This window comes from Lethenteron reissneri, chromosome 54 (assembly GCF_015708825.2).
Source record: "Lethenteron reissneri isolate LAM-NWPU_2019-01 chromosome 54, ASM1570882v1, whole genome shotgun sequence".
Classification (NCBI taxonomy): domain Eukaryota; kingdom Metazoa; phylum Chordata; class Hyperoartia; order Petromyzontiformes; family Petromyzontidae; genus Lethenteron; species Lethenteron reissneri.
The window spans coordinates 7029730-7046483 of NC_083832.1; the positions used below are offsets into that span (position 1 = coordinate 7029730).

Here is a 16754-nt window from a genome sequence, read left to right on the forward strand (position 1 = left end):
GGTGGGGACGACGACGGCGCTTCCGGTGACGTCACCAGCACGTGGATCTTCCTCCGTCTGCGCTCGTCGCGTCGAAGGCGCGATCCGCCGCGCACATCAACAGCAAAGATATCAGAGATATATCTCCGGGATTAACAATCTTCACTGCTCCTTGCACGTACGTATGCGCGCAGAATGCGTCGAGCTCTCGGTTTTGTTCGCCGTGGCGTTGAGCGGTCGAGTGGCTTTTGGCTGGTACAACCTGTGCTAGGCGACGTTCAGGATGGGTTTGGGCCTGGCCTTTATTTGTGTGGCTTATTTGGCAAAGTTACTAAATATTTTAAACATATATGATTGTTGGTTACCGGACTGTTCTATTCTCGCGTATGGCGATATGTTCAGGGGTGTGTTTTGTTTTACGTAGAGATAATTCGTGTAGTTTTGGTTTTCCTCCGTAGAAGGAGCGCACACTGCGCGGCGGTCCAGATGTCTTGTGACCCCCATTTAATTATCTAAAACATTTTTTTTAAAGTAAGGTTTATTTAAAGCAGATATGGAGATTCAAAGGAACAAAATAAGTTTGCCGTCAATTTATTGGGGGGGGGGGGGGGGGGGGTCACAAGACACATAGACCACCGTGTACAGTACAGTGGGTTACTATACGTACTCTTAGGTTTTTTCGGTAAAGTCACGTAGGTAAAAAATACAATTAAAATTAATAAAAGCACGGTCCATATTGTTGGATTTCACGACGACAATCGCACACTCGTGTCGCTCGACTTTAATGTATCTCGATGGCTGTACGAATCTCCGTATAATTAGAATCCAGACATAATCAGTCAAGGTTAAATACCGGTCTGACACAATGAACACGGCATGCGCCAAGATCTCGGAAACGAAGCAAACTTCTTCAGCCTGGATAGTGCTTGCACGTGCGAACGCCAAGCATGTACTGTACCGGGAGTGCGGGTTTACGTTGTGGAGAATAGGGCAAGCGGAGAAACTTCATTGTGTGCGGTGTTTCTATGATCCCACTCCTTTCGACACGTGGTGGCCGGCGTGGTGAAGTATTTAATCCAATAACCCCCACGACCCGCACGGCGAGACCCACATCCAGCAGTGGATTAACACAGAGATGTTCCTATACATTGTGACCCTCAAGTATCATACCTGTCAACCCCTTATCAGTGCCTACCTTATTAGAGGACCAATTCAGACCGGTATTGGTCACCCCGTGTCCGTTTAAATCTCAGCGTTCATTCTACAAAGTCCTATCACCACAAGGGAGAAACACAAATAGACACACATTTTACAGGTAGGAACAACAGGTTCCACACTGCCCACCAGGGATTATTTCTCTGTCGTGCACGAATGCGCTGTCCAACCAAGTTCCTACCTGCCCACTACGAAGGAACGTGTTTGGTACTCTTAGGTCTTTTCGGTAAAGTCACGTAGGTAAAAAAGAAATAATAAAAATTATATAAGAAATAATAGAAATAAAATAATCACGACGTTTCGGAGGCAACACAAGCTTCCGTCTTCAGGTGGAACAGTCACAGCACAATTGCTGTATCAAGAAAAGTGTTTGGCTCGTGTTGAAACGGCTGTACGCTGTATGGACCTGAAAACTTAATTTTCCCTGTACAAGAATACGGGGTAAACCGTATGGCTTTACAAGGTATGAAGTATAGGCGTGCAATGATTGAGTCAACCAGTGATTCGAGTTTGCCATTTGATTCGGGAATCAGTTGTCTTAATTTTCACCGTCTCAAGTTTCTCTAGTTTCGCACCTCCTTGGCTACATGCTGTGCGAAAGAAGTTCAACGTAATGTACATACACAGTTATCTTGCGTTATCGGCATGATACATGCTATCTTTTGCACACGTCGTTAAAAAAATTCTCGTACGCATTTCGTGCGGAAGAATCGATGGTGGAAAATGAATATTCTCCATCGTTACATGCCTGTCACATGTAACTGTTGGGTCACACAGAGGTGATCACCTAAATATTAAGTCACGAGCTGTTTGTGAACCACGTGCCTATCTCTGTGTGTATCTTCATTTTGGTTTCCATAAATGTCCACATAAGCCACTTCGGAGAGCTATCATTTGTGGCCAGGTCGCTTCTGAAAAAGAGTTAATAGCTTAGTAGGCTATACCTGGTAAATACAATAGGGGGCCATCCATTTAGTACGTACGCATGGAGGGGGGAGGGGCGGTTCACCCAAATGCGTACGCTTGCGTATGGGGGGCCTACTGACAATGTTTACATACGCATAGGAAAAAAAAATTTTGAACCTATGAATCGACGGATAGTTACTTACCTCTTCACCACCGCATCTACTGGCCAAATTGTTATATTGTCGATGACATTTTGTTATCACATCGTCAGTCATAATCCACTGCTGGATGAAGGCGTTAATCACAAGCATTTAACGATTACGTACTATTCAGCTTATCACTTCTACATTGCTACGACCATGGTTACTGTTCCCGTGAACTTAACTCGTTGATTCATCCATGTTGACGACTTGGGTCTACTAGATTGTCGGTGTTTTAGGCCTTCCAGCCCTGGGCCTCGCCAACTGAGATAAAAGTGTAAAAATAACTATTTTATTCCCCATCCCTCATCATCAAGGCCCGCACACCATGGCCAAGAGCATCCGCAGCAAGTGGAGGCGCAAGATGCGTGCCGAAAAACGCAAGAAGAACGCGCCCAAGGAGATGGCGCGGCTCAAGGCGATCCTGGGCACGGACGCTAGTGGCGACACTCGCATGGATGAGGTGAAGGACGTGGTGACGATGGTGCCCATGCAGAAGCTCAAGAGGGCGGCCACGACCACCACATCGACGACGACGTCGACCACAAAGGCAGACGTGGAGATGAAGGGGGACAATGGTGAGGAAGCCACTTGTTGCCGGGGATCGTGGGTTCAGTTGGAACGATGCACACGTCCATCACATTTCGCAATTTAGTTCGCATGTTCCGCAGCCACTGGGGGGTGCTAGACCGTGACATTTAACAAAATTTGGTACTCAATTGAATAACGACTCATTCCATGGCAAACCATTGACTCGTGTGAAGAAATTGTTACAACTGATAATGCTGCTGTATGTAGGATGATGGAACGGACAAATAGAAAATACAAATGAGATGGGTAAAAACTTAACAATAGGTCCCTGAAATAAGCACCCAACATTGACCAAAAAGCTTTGGGAGGGGTTGAATTATTATATGGCTAGTTTATTTTGTATGTATTCAGGCATACCATGTAAAAAGGATAATAGGGATATTTGGACCAGGTTACAATATTTTATAACCATTCTACAATCAGCTTGGGTGTCCTTGTGCATGCCTCAAATCCATCACGTGCTTTGAAGGCAGTACTTGGTAGAATATGCAGATGTGAACGTTCTAAACCCTGCTGGGGTGTGATATGGGTAGTGGACGGCACGTGTTCATAATCCCATCTGCGTTATTAAAAGTTCACCTTTTGGGAACTCCAAATTTCTTCAAAACGTAAATGTCCCTGAGACTTGCCAATTTAATTAATATACCTGTGATAATGGAGGTGGCCATCTGCGAATACAGAAATGTATTCTTGATATCCTGAATAACTCTGCCTTGTGTGGGTTTACATTTTCCGATCGTGCCAATAACTGGAATTGGCCAATATCCCCAATGCTTAGTTTGGGTCTAACTCGCAACACACAAGTGAAACCACGTGTCACTAACTTAAAGCTCTGTGGTGTTATGGACACATTTTATGCAATACGGCATGTGACGTTCACTAAAAGCTCATCTAAAGTCCCGTAAATATGCAGTATTAATCAGTACATGATTGTACACCGGTATTTTATTACTAGCCTTTTGCCCGTCCAAGGACGGGGCAAAAGGCTGAAACTTGCAAGCGAAATGCAGACCCCGATGTGATATTAATTGCATCAATGTGTGGTGCAATTCGTAAGGCCGCGGTGACACTTATTTCATTTAAAGGTTATAATCCCTTGTTCATCATGACGTCCTTTTTACTTCAATGTCTCAATAGCGTTACGGAGATCGCATGACGTGAGGGTTCTGCCTTTTGTAGTGAGGGGGTTCCTTGGCCCCCATGTGGAGTGACGTCAGCTGCTAATTATTATGAATGGGGGGGGGGGGTGTCAATTTGGAGGATGTAACCTGTTCATGATTATTAATGAGGGGGGGCTTGTTGGTGGAGTGCTGTCACAAGCGTGAAGGACAGACATTCCTGGGTGATTAGAGTATGTGGCCAAATCTAGTGTTGCATACAATGCAACAGTATTGATTTCTACTCTGAATGATGAAAACCATACTTAAACTGAGGTTAATGTGTTGTGTAAAATATCCTAAAACTCAACCCAGTGACTATGCATGTTCAAAGTTGTACAGTTTTGAGGAGGGGGGGATATTAAATGTCTACATATCCAACAATGGGCAAATTTCCAAGTCATCATGATATGGCAGTTATCAAGATGTGAATATGGCTGTACATAGTTTTTAAATTAGAAATTCTAGAACATGCAAGGTCAGATTGCCTTCACTGGAGCCGTGCGAGGTTAACACATTGCCAAAACAAAACTCTAGTTTTGCCAAACAAATCGACAAACTGCTTGATAATACTCATTGAGCAACTTAACAATGTTAACATTGTGTTCGCAGCTGAAGAGAACGAAAGTATGGATTTGGACGACAAGAAGAACAAGTCCTACCTAAACGAGCATGGACAATACCCCAAGTGGATGAACCCACGCCAGTGTAAGCGCATCAGGGAAAAGAGGCTTCGCAAAAAGGGCAAGTGTAAAGGCATTGCCAGCAAGCACTCCAAGGGTCTGGAGTGGTGATGCAGAAGGCCTCTTCTTCCCACCTGTTTGTCCCAGATGCCATAGGCAGTGTAAAGATAATTCCACCCCCCCCCCTCATTTCATCACAGGTTAAACATTTGTGAAATTATCAGCTGTACAGGCCCTTGTACACCTAATTCATTTCCACAATTGCTGAAAAGATGTGATGTGTGTGGGTTTTTGTTCAATATATTGTGAAAAAGTTTAATAAAAAATGTATTGCACAACGTTCAGCCTTTATTACATTGAACTTTATTTACTGGATGCCATAAGCAATGACAGTTGCACAGCAAATTATCTACAAAGCAATGTTTTAATTTGAAGGTAAATGCAGCATTGATTCTACATTCAAATTATGCATTCTCATGTAGCAATACAATACTAATAAAAAAAATGCAGAACAAGAGTTTGTATAGTGAATGAAGGGTTTTATAGTGAAAAGGTGGCCGAATGAACAAGCGTCCCATCCCTTTGGATTTTGTCTTGTTTAAGCAACATTCATCATAGTAAAGTATAACAATACAGAAAATCTGAATGCATCCATGTGAAGATTGACAAAACACTTGGTTGCCATTAAATTTGACTAGCTAAATTATTTGCTTTCTTTAGGAGGTGCATGTCCCTTTGGATCAAACCCACATGGGGTGTTTTAATTAAAATTTCAAACCAGCTAATAAAGAAAACAGAATTACATTTTACAGTATCGACGCTTCCACAAGACATCTTTCTCTCCCGACTGTACAGTATCAACGGAGCTCTTGCGATGACGGTGGTTTGTCTACAACCAAAACAACAAAATGCGTTAAAGTGCAGAAAGCCAAAATGAGCCTTTAAAGGATACAGCCAGGGGGGGGTGGGGGAATGCAGCAGGAGGGAGTTGCCAAGTACGAGAGATGGGGCAGGGGGGAGGCTACTCCCCGGAGCGGCAGCACGAGCGAGTGCTGCACTGCAGGTTCTGACATCCGTTGGCTGTCTCTGCTCGCGGGCCTAGAAAACAAAGAACATTAGAAAGAAAACCCTCCCAACATTTAAGAGAGAGAATGTGTCCACGTGCATGTCTCCAGGCGAATATTATTGAGATATTTTGATTTAAAGCTTTCGTGACTGCAGGGATTCGTATTCTTGGTTCTTTCGGTAAAGTCACAGCAAGAAAATTTTCTTGCTGTGGATTTCACACCTGATGACGATTGCTTGTGTTGCAGTCGAAACGTGAGAATTTGTTATATATTTACATTATTTTATTATTTCCTTTCTACGTGACTTTACCGAAAGAACCAAGAATATTATTGAGATAGTTTCCATAGCACGGTAATAATGCAGTCGTGTTTAAAAGTATTGACAAAGCTTGTCATTATTGACTTGAGCACTTCCAGCGCTGCCAACGCAATTTGTTTCTGCACAACCCTGAAATAAAACATAAGTTTAGTGAAATCCTTTATAGACTAAAGGGGTCAACAAAAGCACCACACCAACAGAATTGCAGAATAAAACCAGAGTTTCAAAACACTCGTACGTTTAAACACACTATACAAGCACAAATTATGAGGTCACTGCAGACCTGTTCAAATAAACGCAAGTCATACATACTCTGGAGTACAGATGTTTTACATCGACCGCACTAGCTTATATTATTACATTATTAAGCGTTACGCAAGTTGGGAATGCTCCACATTGCTGCTAAGTTGAAAACCAAACAGCTCTCGGTCTTCCTTTGAGCTTGACCACAGACGCTGCCAAGTTGATGCCATTTCCCAGCATCCGTGGAGTTTGCATTTCACAGATGCACTAAGCTGGGAAATGCCCCAACCATTGCATCAGTGCAATGCTATGCAACAGTAAGCATTGCTAAAGGAAACCCAATGATTAAGGTGAACGATTATGAAAAGGCAGTTTTTTTTCACGAGTTCCTATGTTAATCCTATTATTTTGCAATGTTGATTATTACTTTGATCTGCAATGCATCTTTACAAGGTGGGGTGCATGTTTTACTCATGTGGAAAGGTGTTGTGAATGGAGAGGTGGAGTGCACAACACCCATTAACTATATCTATGGGACCCTTTTTTCGGCAGTATTAAGAATATAATTTAAAACGGCTTTACCCTAGCTGGCAAAAATACAGGTGCAAAGATGTTCAAACTCCACAGACACCTTTTAGAAGGCATCACCGCCTGCATTAACCACACATACTTGTGGTAAAACATAATAATTGATGTCACTCAAAGTTTGCTCATCTTTTAAAGTATATAGAGCATATATATGATTAGTGACACACTTAACTATTTCCTGAAGGCCAGTCAGCAGATCTCCCTTCTGATGACTACAAAAAGCCTCTTTATTTTAACAAAAGATAATACTGCACTAATTTGTAAACACATTGCCAATTTACCATTCTCCATCTCAAACTGGGGTTAGAGCTAATGCTGCCCTGCCACCCACACCCCCCCCTCTCTGCACGACATGGATATGCAAACTTAACACATTCCTGCGGAAGGAGCTAGTAGGAACGTTGGGTTGCTCGGTCAATGGCCAGGGTCAACTGGCAGCGTGGTGTATTCCTGCAAATATGCCCGACTGAGGGCGGGCACAAGCCGGCGTGAGTAGGTTAAACGTTGAGTTTTATAAGGGCACCACGGGGTGACCAGCCCCTCCCCACCCAGACCCACCCCTCCCCACCCAGCCCCTCCCTCCCCACCCCTCCCACTCAGCCCCTCCCTGCACGAAGGACACAATAATCCCCTGTGGGCTGGTGTAACCAGGAGATTCCTACCAGTGTAACCCTCACCTGTGATGAAGTCACAGTAGAAGAAGTGCTCATCATTAAGCATGGGACACATGGATACGAGATCCTGCAGCCCAGCGCCTGTCAGGTGGCGGCACCCAGATAGGTCCAGGTGCTCCAACAACGGCAGTCCCCCACGCATCGCCAGCGACCTGCGGGGCGTGCACACCGCTTTGTAGGTACCGGACAACGACAAACACGACGATTGCCAAGAGCGAAGAGACGAGACCGTGTGTAACGGATGCATCGCTTCACCAATGAAAATTATTTTTTCCTTCGGACTGATTTTTACAGGTTTGGTGGCTTAGCACAAAGTGTGGTAAGCTCCTCTTTGACAGCAGCAGAACCTTTAAAATATTGTTTCTGAGGGTATATGGGCATTTCTGAGGCCATACTCCTGGTGAAGGCTAGAGGCTTTGATGCTGGTCACACTGGGAATTAAACGTGTCTGGTTATTGTCCCCATACAGAGGTGCACACAAACATGAATGAGAAACGCTTTTAAAGCAATGCTTGAATCGGTTCGCATTACAATCCGATTCATATGTTCACGATACATGCATGAATATGCCATGTTGGTTGTTTGACCAAACTTAACCACACTGGTCAGTTCAAAGTTGATTTTAAAAAAGGGGGTCATCCAGAATCAGTTCAGATAACATTAATCACCAATGTTGACCTGTGACCAGGCATCAAATTCAGGAATGGGTAAATAGTGCAGTACGCTAAACCATTGCGAAACCTCAAATTACATGTGAATTATATGCAAACGTCATTTAGGCGAATGGAGAAAAGCTGCATCTCAAACAAGACTACACTTAAAAGATATACCCAACCGTTTTTTGTAACCATACACATGGGTAACCAATTAAGCAAGTACATTGTACGGAGTCTATTATGATGGGGAAAACTATATCAATACAAACGAGACCATAAATACAAGCCAAAATTTAAATCGGGAATTAAATCGTGACCCTAAATTGTGCCAATCGAATCGCCGCTCACGAGTGGGGGGATACATTACATCCATAAATGGGACGCACCTTAGCCCTTCATCCGTTACGCGGCGACATCCAGACAAGCTCAGGAACGCGAGAACCCTGCCAGATGTCTCGACGTCACTCGTGAAAATGTCCTTAGTTTCCCCCGAGGTGGCTTTCAGCACAAGGTCTGCGAGGGACTGCACCACTGTTGCGGAGCGGCAGATTTTTGAGGCTTTGCACGTCACGTGACCACAATGTCCCGAAGATTGTCCAGCAGGCCTCAGCGGGCACTGCTCTGTCCTTTGGTCACACAAAGTGCACAGCTGCACGCATCCGAGCGGCATGCCCTTCATCCCCATGGCCATCTCCTCAATGTCCAGTAGATTGACGGCCGTTAATGCCCACAGTGGTAAGGTGGAGCTTTGGCTGGTGAAGGACGTGCAGTTGCTGATGTCCTTCTCCCCGTCGTTGTTGGGTGGGAGAGGGCAGCTGTTGTTGACCTCCTCCAGCTCCACCATGACCTTGCGGGGCCCAGGGTCGCTGCCGAGCGGCTTGGATGGACTCAGCGTGCCCATAGGCCATCGAGATGCGGTGCAGGGCCACATCCGTTATCATGTCGCAGCCCGACAGGTCCAGGTGTTTCAGGTGCTTCAGTTTGGCACCAGCGGTCAGACTGCTGGTAGAATCCAACAAAACATTTCATTAAATCGATTGTTGCCCCCCTTTGTCAATCCACTGCTGGATGAAGGCCTTCCCACACCTCGTCAGCCACGTGGATTGCATGACTATGCTTCACCACACTGATGTGCATGGAATGGAGAAGGTAGTGTCCAGGACTGGTTTAGATATCACTCCCCACTGAAGCTAACCGTGGCCAGGAATTGAACTAAGGTCATCATATTTGTTGGCCAATATGTCTAAACCACTGCACCACGGCTCCATCCGTAATGAAACTGCACTGAGAAAGTGTAATGTTAGCTTTTCTTTAAACGAGACACCAAGGTAGAGATACAAAACAGTTGCAGTGTTATCCAATCGAACTAAAATAATGGCAAGTGACTTTCACCTATTATTTAAAAATATTCATCAACCACTAGGCCTTGTAACCTATTGTTATCCATTCAATAGCATTTGATAACGAGCAAAAATTTTACACGTAGGCTTTCGTGACCAATATCCATAATTGAGGTTTTTTGGGTTAGATCGTGTACAAATATAAATGTGTCGTTAAAACCCACCACCACCTGACACAGCCAACTAGTAAGGGTTGTCACGTAAACAGAACAGTGGCCAATTCATCACTCGTACAGCACACCGGTGTGTTGGAGAGCCAAGCCACAACATTTACAAACCTGAGTACGACGTTTCGCCAGTAATTACAACTAGCTTCATCAGCTGACAGCCAGATTTGTGGAGGAGTCTTACGGTTTTGTTCCTTAGAGGCGTAGATGTGTTGACTACCCTTCTGCGCTCTTGCACAATAAGGGCCGATCGACTGTTGTGATGCCCCGTGAGGACTAGGATAATAAAATCAAAGATTTACTCGATGAATTAAACGAGACCCAAACAGCACCTTGGGACGTAAAACAACAGCAATCATTGCCAAGTCATCAATTCCCAAGGAAGAGCAATACCTGATCAAACCAAGGGCATCAGAACCACCAAGACTTTATGGGCTACAAAAAATTCACAAACCTGATGTCCCATTAAGACCCACAGTACAATAGGCTCTGCCACGTACAAATTAGCACAATACGTAACGAAACAAATACAGCCCTACATCGGTAGGACTTCTTTGTTCATCAAAAACTCTGAAAATCTCGTAAAAATTAAAGATATTAAGCTTAACCCTAATGATGTTCTCGTAAGTTTTAATGTGACCTCTGTTCACGAGGGTTCCGGTCAACGAGTCAATTAAATTACTCGACATTCTGGTAACGAACAAAGGTTAAGCCAAAGATATCCCAAGACTAGCTGAACACTGTCTAAAGAACACCTACTTTCTTGTGGCAAGGTGACTTCTATAAACAAAAGGAAAGTAGCAGCAATGGGCTCTCCTTTGTCTCCTGTGATACATGGAAGATTTTGAAACAACAGCAATAGCTTCAAGCACACTAAAACCATCTGTTCGGAGATATGTGGATGACACATTGGTGGTCTGGCCACACGGCAAAGATACACTGAACGCATTTCTAAATCATCTCAACTCGCAAAACCCATCCATCCAGTTCACCATGGAAGTGGAAGCTGACAGAACTCTACCATTTCTGGATATTCTGCTCGGACGAGGAAGAAATGGTAAAATAACACAGAGTGTTTACCGAAAGAAAACGCATACTAACGCCTATCTGAATGCAGAGTCACACCATCACCCCGCAGAAATATGCTCTTATCAAGACGCTCATTCATCGAGCTAAGAAAGTGTCTGATGGTGACAGTCTGAGAAGTGATATTCAACACGTTAAAGAAGCGCTGCAAATGAACAGTTACAATGATGCACAAATCAACAGGGTATTGAATACCAAAACCATAGACAGGAAGGACAAGTTCTAAGGGCTCGCATAATGCACATGCATAATGTACGTTGCCTCAGTAATTCCCCCCACATTGTGCAAGAGCGCAGAGGTGCAGGTCAACACATCTAAGCCTCTATAAACAGTAAGACTCCTCCACAAATCTGGCTGTCGCCTGATGAAGCTAGTAATTACCGGCGAAACGTCGTACTCAGTTTGTAAATGTTGTGGCTTGGCTCTCCAACACACCGGTTAGTGCTGTACTCGTGACGAATTGTCATGTTGTTTACGTGATAACCCTTACTAGTTGGCTGTGTCGGGTTTTAATGACACATTTATATATTTACGCGATCTAACCCAAAAACCTCTATGATGGATGAGCAAACAAGTTGATTTCAACATTCCGAGTCTCGTGAGCGTATTGTGAACAGTTAAATTAAATGCCTTTTGGGTTTTTATAGTTATTGCCATACAATCGAGATGATGGTGATGTTGACATTCTCGTGTGGCTTATATCATCACATTAGCCTACTGTTTTTAACGCTGTGTCAATCAACATAGTTTTTCCCAACTAACAGTCAGACAGAAATACCAAAAGTAAGTTTTGCAAATTAACAACCTTTTAAATGCTGAATCCGATATCTTCGTCTGCGTCAGGTCCAGATATTCCAGGTTTGGGCAGAGGCTTAAAATTCGCTGAACCTGCAACAATAAAAACATAACATTGTATCACACTCATTATCATGCAAATCCTGAACCATAACTGTGCCCACCAGTGTGCATCTGGCTTTAAGGCTTGGTTCTGCACCATCAATTTTCATCATGTCCCAACAAAAAAGGAAAGCCTTTGTGACCCACCATAGTAGTCTAGCTTGGCGTAGAAGTTAATCTTCCCCCTTTCACATGTAAGCTATAAAAACTATCAACATGCCCGCAAATGTCAACCCAGCAGTTTTCTCCTTGGCTTTTGAGGCATTTGTGTCTGCCTAAACTACAAAACACATTTCAGATTGCACATTTTTACATTTGCAGTCATTACGTATTACTAAGTGACAACATCCTATCCATAGTTATACAATGAGAAACAAAATGCATAAATATATGAAGCTGGGCGTTGCCACTCGCATATAATTAAATACTTCAGAGGCAAAGGTTGGTCTTAATAATAATCAAATGAGGATTCCCGGGACAGGAATAAAACACATTCCTGCGGAGGGAGCTGGTAGGAACGTTGGGTTGCTCGGTCAATGGCCAGGGTCAACGGCGGCGTGGTGTATTCCGCAAATATGCCCAACTGCGAGGGTGGGCACAAGCTGGCGTGAGTAGGTTAAACGTTAAGTTTTATAAGGGCACCACGGGGTGACCAGGCCCTCCCCACCCAGCCCCACCCCTCCCACCCTCCCCACCCAGCCCCTCCCCGCACGACGGACGCAATAATTCCCTGTGGGCTGGTGTAACCAGGAGGTTCCTACCAGTAATTGACACATACCAGCGAGTTGTTGGCGGCCTTGCTCTTCGACAGCACGAGAGACTTGACGGACGGGCCAGCCACAGGGAGGATGGACTGAACCAGAGTTTTCAGACAGCCCAACTCCCGCTGAAGCTGGTTCTGCTCCAAATCATCATCTTTATCACAATCACTCCCTGAAAAATGAAATGTTTTAAACACGGCATTTTTTTGTGATACAACAGTAATTTTAATACCCATGTGATCTAAATGCTTTTAGAGCAAAGATATAAGACTTTAAAGACAATGTGCATGTATTGGTACATTATTACATAACACGTTCAACAAAACACAAACCCCTTAACTGAAACCTTGAGTTTGCATACCGAGGTGCAATAATTGTAAGCTGTTAATGTTTTAAAGTGTTCCATCATACAGCTTTGTTATATATTTTTTGGCAACCACATTTATGCCTCACAGTAAGAAATTCCTGGGTTGGATTCCCGACTCGGGCGCCTTTTTGTGTGGAGTTTGTACGTTCTCCCCCTGTTCTGCACGGGTTTCCTCCGGATTCTTTGGTTTCCTCTCATAGCTACAAAAAACATACATTGTAACTGGTATCGGCCAAATATCATATACACTTTACTCGATTGGGATTACATTTGACAACATTGGCAGGACCCTCTCGAAAGTCTTGAGACTCATTGAGGTTTCCCTGGGTCAACATAACAATAAAAAAACTAGTGAAACTAAGTAGGGGAAAAGACAGTAATACAGTTTATACTGGTAGGAACACACTGGTTCCACCAGCCCACAGGGGATTATTGTGTCCGTCCGTCGTGCAGGGAGGGGCTGGGTGGGGAGGGAGGGGCTGGGTGGGGAGGGGAGGGTGGGGAGTGTGGGGCTGGGTGGGGAGGGTGGGGCTGGGTGGAGAGGGGAGGGTGGGGAGGGGCTGGGTGGGGAGGGGCTGGTCACCCCGTGGTGCCCTTAGAAAACTCAACGTTTAACCTACTCACGCCGGCTTGTGCCCGCCCTCAGAGTCGGGCATATTTGCGGAATACACCACGCCGCCGTTGACCCTGGCAATTGACCAAGCAACCCAACGTTCCTACCTAGCTCCCTCCGCAGGAATATGTTAATGACAGCACTTTGATTACATCTGAAAGCTGATGCTCTTAAACAATGTTCTTTCTCCAGTCCCTCATGTACTGGTATAGCAGCTAGCAAAAAACATCTTCCTAATATTTTAGATATACCCAAGATGTGTGTCAAAGGCTCTCCCTGACGCAAGTTTGTGGTTTCCTTAAATAAGAACATTTAAAAATCAACGTAGGGCATATTTTATTGAATTCTCATTGAATAACTGAAAAAGTCAATGTAGTTATCTTCAAATTTAAGTCAGACAGCATGAGACAGTGCCCAGCTCTACGTAAAATATTTTTTCAGCCGTATTTTTTTACTTACATTTAACATGACTATGAATGTAATAAAAGCATTCTATAAAGAATATAAATAATTAGCAAAGCAAAAAGGTACACTAAAATTATGAAGGACCAAATTACATATTAGAAGGGCAGTCGGAGGAGACACTTTCGACAAAGTTATTCATATCAATGATGGAAGCCGTTTTCTGAACATTGGACAAGAGAGAGGAAAAAATAATAAATGGAGAAAATATTGATTAATGCCTGAATACAACCTTCTTTGGTATAGTGGAGAGTTGATCAGCAATGTTTATATGTTCATGTTGAGGTTGGTGAGCCGGTGGACAGCTGCTGTACTAGCCTAATGAATATCTGAAATGCTGACTGGTGAATAATTAAGGTGACCGTGATGTACTGTGGTACACAGTTTGAAATGTGACCTAAAGTCACACTGTAGGCTATTCGAATGACGCACAACACACTTTGCGCAAACCCTCACCGGACTCATCGATGTCTGCATCTTCATCACGGAAAGTGTACGGCATGGTGGTTTCGCCTCCCCATCCGCTGTCGCACGATTCGTCTTCGTCGGACACCTGCTCATCAACCGCCTCAGGAGGTCCAGTGTACCAGTCCTCTGTATCAGAGAGAACCAACGTCAGAGCCACACAGGATGTGCACCCTCACTCTCAACATTCTACCCTTCGTCAATGGCTACGAGGCAGTGACCTGGCTTCTTTGGTTGAAAAAAAATTGCATCCGTCTATGAAACTTTATTGTGCATCAATGTCCAGGTGTAATCTCTGCACAGTGACCACACCATACAATTTTACATCATCAAAATTTTAAAGAAGCGCTACAAACGAACGGTTACAATGATGCACAAATCAACAGGGCATTGGATACCAAAACCAAATAACAAGAGCATTGAAACTGTCCAAGTAATTAAAACGATCAAAATACCGTACATTGCGGGAGTAACTGATAAACTAGCCAGATGTTTGGAAAAACAAAACATCTGAGTCTTTATATAAGGAACTAAACAGTAAGACACCTCCACAAATCTGGCTGTCGCCTGATGAAGCTAGTTGTAATTACTGGCGAAACGTCGTATTCAGTTTGTAAATGTTGTGGCTTGGCTCTCCAACACACCGGTTAGTGCTGTACTAGTACACTACACTATACACTACACTATACACTACACTACTACACTACACTACTATACACTACACTATACACTACACACTAGTGCTGTACTAGTGATGAATTGGCCACGTTCTGTTCACGTGACAACCTTTACTAGTTGGCTGTGTCGGGCGGTGGTGGGTTTTAACGACACATTTATATATTTACACGATCTAACCCAAAAACATCTTATGAATTTTACATCTTCACTGGATACGATGGCACAATTTCAATCTGACCATGGTGACGCATGCCTGAAATGCAGCACTTTGGAGGCAACAGTTATGTAAACTTCCAAACTTGATGGAGTGTGAGGTGGCCGGGAGAACAGTATTGCAATTAGGTTTGTGAACTCATAGTTATGGACCATTGAGTGCTCTACCTTCATGTGCATAGGCTTTCTTCTGGGGGTATCCTGGTTTACTCCCACAAACAAACCAATCTTAATTGAAATGGTGAAATGTCCCAAATCAAGACACTTCTGAAACAAAAATCTTGAGACTGAAGATTTCCTTTTGAGCATTATTATTCTAATGTAAAACAGAGCCAAACTTTTGGGGAGTTATAATCTTACATATATTTTTGTGGGGTAAATTTCACGTGTGTAAAACACCAATGGTATGACTAGCATCGTAAGATGAAGAGGGAGAAAAACCCACCATTTGCCCAGCGTGTCGGGTAGAGGTGTTTCCACAGTGAGCCGTCCTTGCACACCAGAGCCCAGTCGGTGCAAACCTGGCTGCAGCGGCACAGATCCTGAACTCCGAGGTAACCAAACACCTGCAGCAGAACCTCTGGTGGCAGGAGGCCTATGGGCGAGCTCGACACCGAGGCACCTTATGGAAAGCACAAGGATAACAATAACGAATTGCATACGGGTGTCACGGAAAGATGAAAAAACATAATAGGAAGTGTGTGTTTCGATTTAAAGCTTTCAGTGACTGCAGGGATTCATCTTCTTGGTTCTTTCGGTAAAGTCACGTAGAAGGAAAATAATAAAAATAAAACATAAAATAATTCTCACGACGTTTTGGCCACAACGCAAGCAGCCGTCTTCAGGTGGAGAACAGGTCTGTCGAGAAGGCAGACGGCTGACCTGTTCTCCACCTAAAGACGGCTGCTTGCGTTGTGGCCGAAACGTCGTGAGAATTATTTTATGTTTTATTTTTATTATTTTCCTTCTACGTGACTTTACCGAAAGAACCAAGAAGAAGTGTGTGTTTGCGTAACGAGTTATAAAGTTATATTATGTAAGCGTAGGCGAAAAGTGCCATTTCACAAAAAATCCCCACAAGTTTGCAATTGGAAAGTTACATATGCTCTGCCAATAAAAGACTGCCTGAGGGTGCTATTTCATGCCAAATACGTTTAAATTGTCACGTAGCAGTGGTTTCCAATTATTTTGTATACTTTTATCAAGTGGGCAATGTGATGTTGGCTATTTTACAGCAGTTACGAGGATGTTTACATCCTGTCTCATTCACAAAATGGTGCAGTTTTCGCTTGCATTGTTACATTTGAGAACTGCAAGTACTTTGAACATGATTGCCATTTCAATAATACTCCTACTATAAATGTAAA

The 16754-nt window shown here is 43.8% G+C and overlaps 2 protein-coding genes across 2 annotated transcripts in view; one reads left to right on the plus strand and one right to left on the minus strand.

Annotated features, from left to right (window-relative positions):
• Positions 1–5075, plus strand: LOC133356593 (protein LLP homolog). Its single transcript, XM_061574195.1, has 3 exons — positions 1–157; positions 2618–2878; positions 4661–5075. The coding sequence occupies exons 2-3, from the start codon at positions 2629–2631 to the stop codon at positions 4840–4842; spliced, it is 432 nt and encodes a 143-aa protein (XP_061430179.1). The 5' UTR covers positions 1–157; positions 2618–2628; the 3' UTR covers positions 4843–5075.
• FBXL5 (F-box and leucine rich repeat protein 5) overlaps positions 5072–16754 on the minus strand; it is a 24369-nt gene continuing 12686 nt past the window's right edge. The window contains 8 exon segments of the mRNA XM_061574194.1: positions 5072–5829; positions 7626–7774; positions 8665–9179; positions 9181–9280; positions 11737–11819; positions 12607–12761; positions 14488–14625; positions 15833–16009. Of these exon segments, the coding sequence (XP_061430178.1) occupies positions 5753–5829; positions 7626–7774; positions 8665–9179; positions 9181–9280; positions 11737–11819; positions 12607–12761; positions 14488–14625; positions 15833–16009 (1394 nt within the window). The 3' untranslated portion in view covers positions 5072–5752.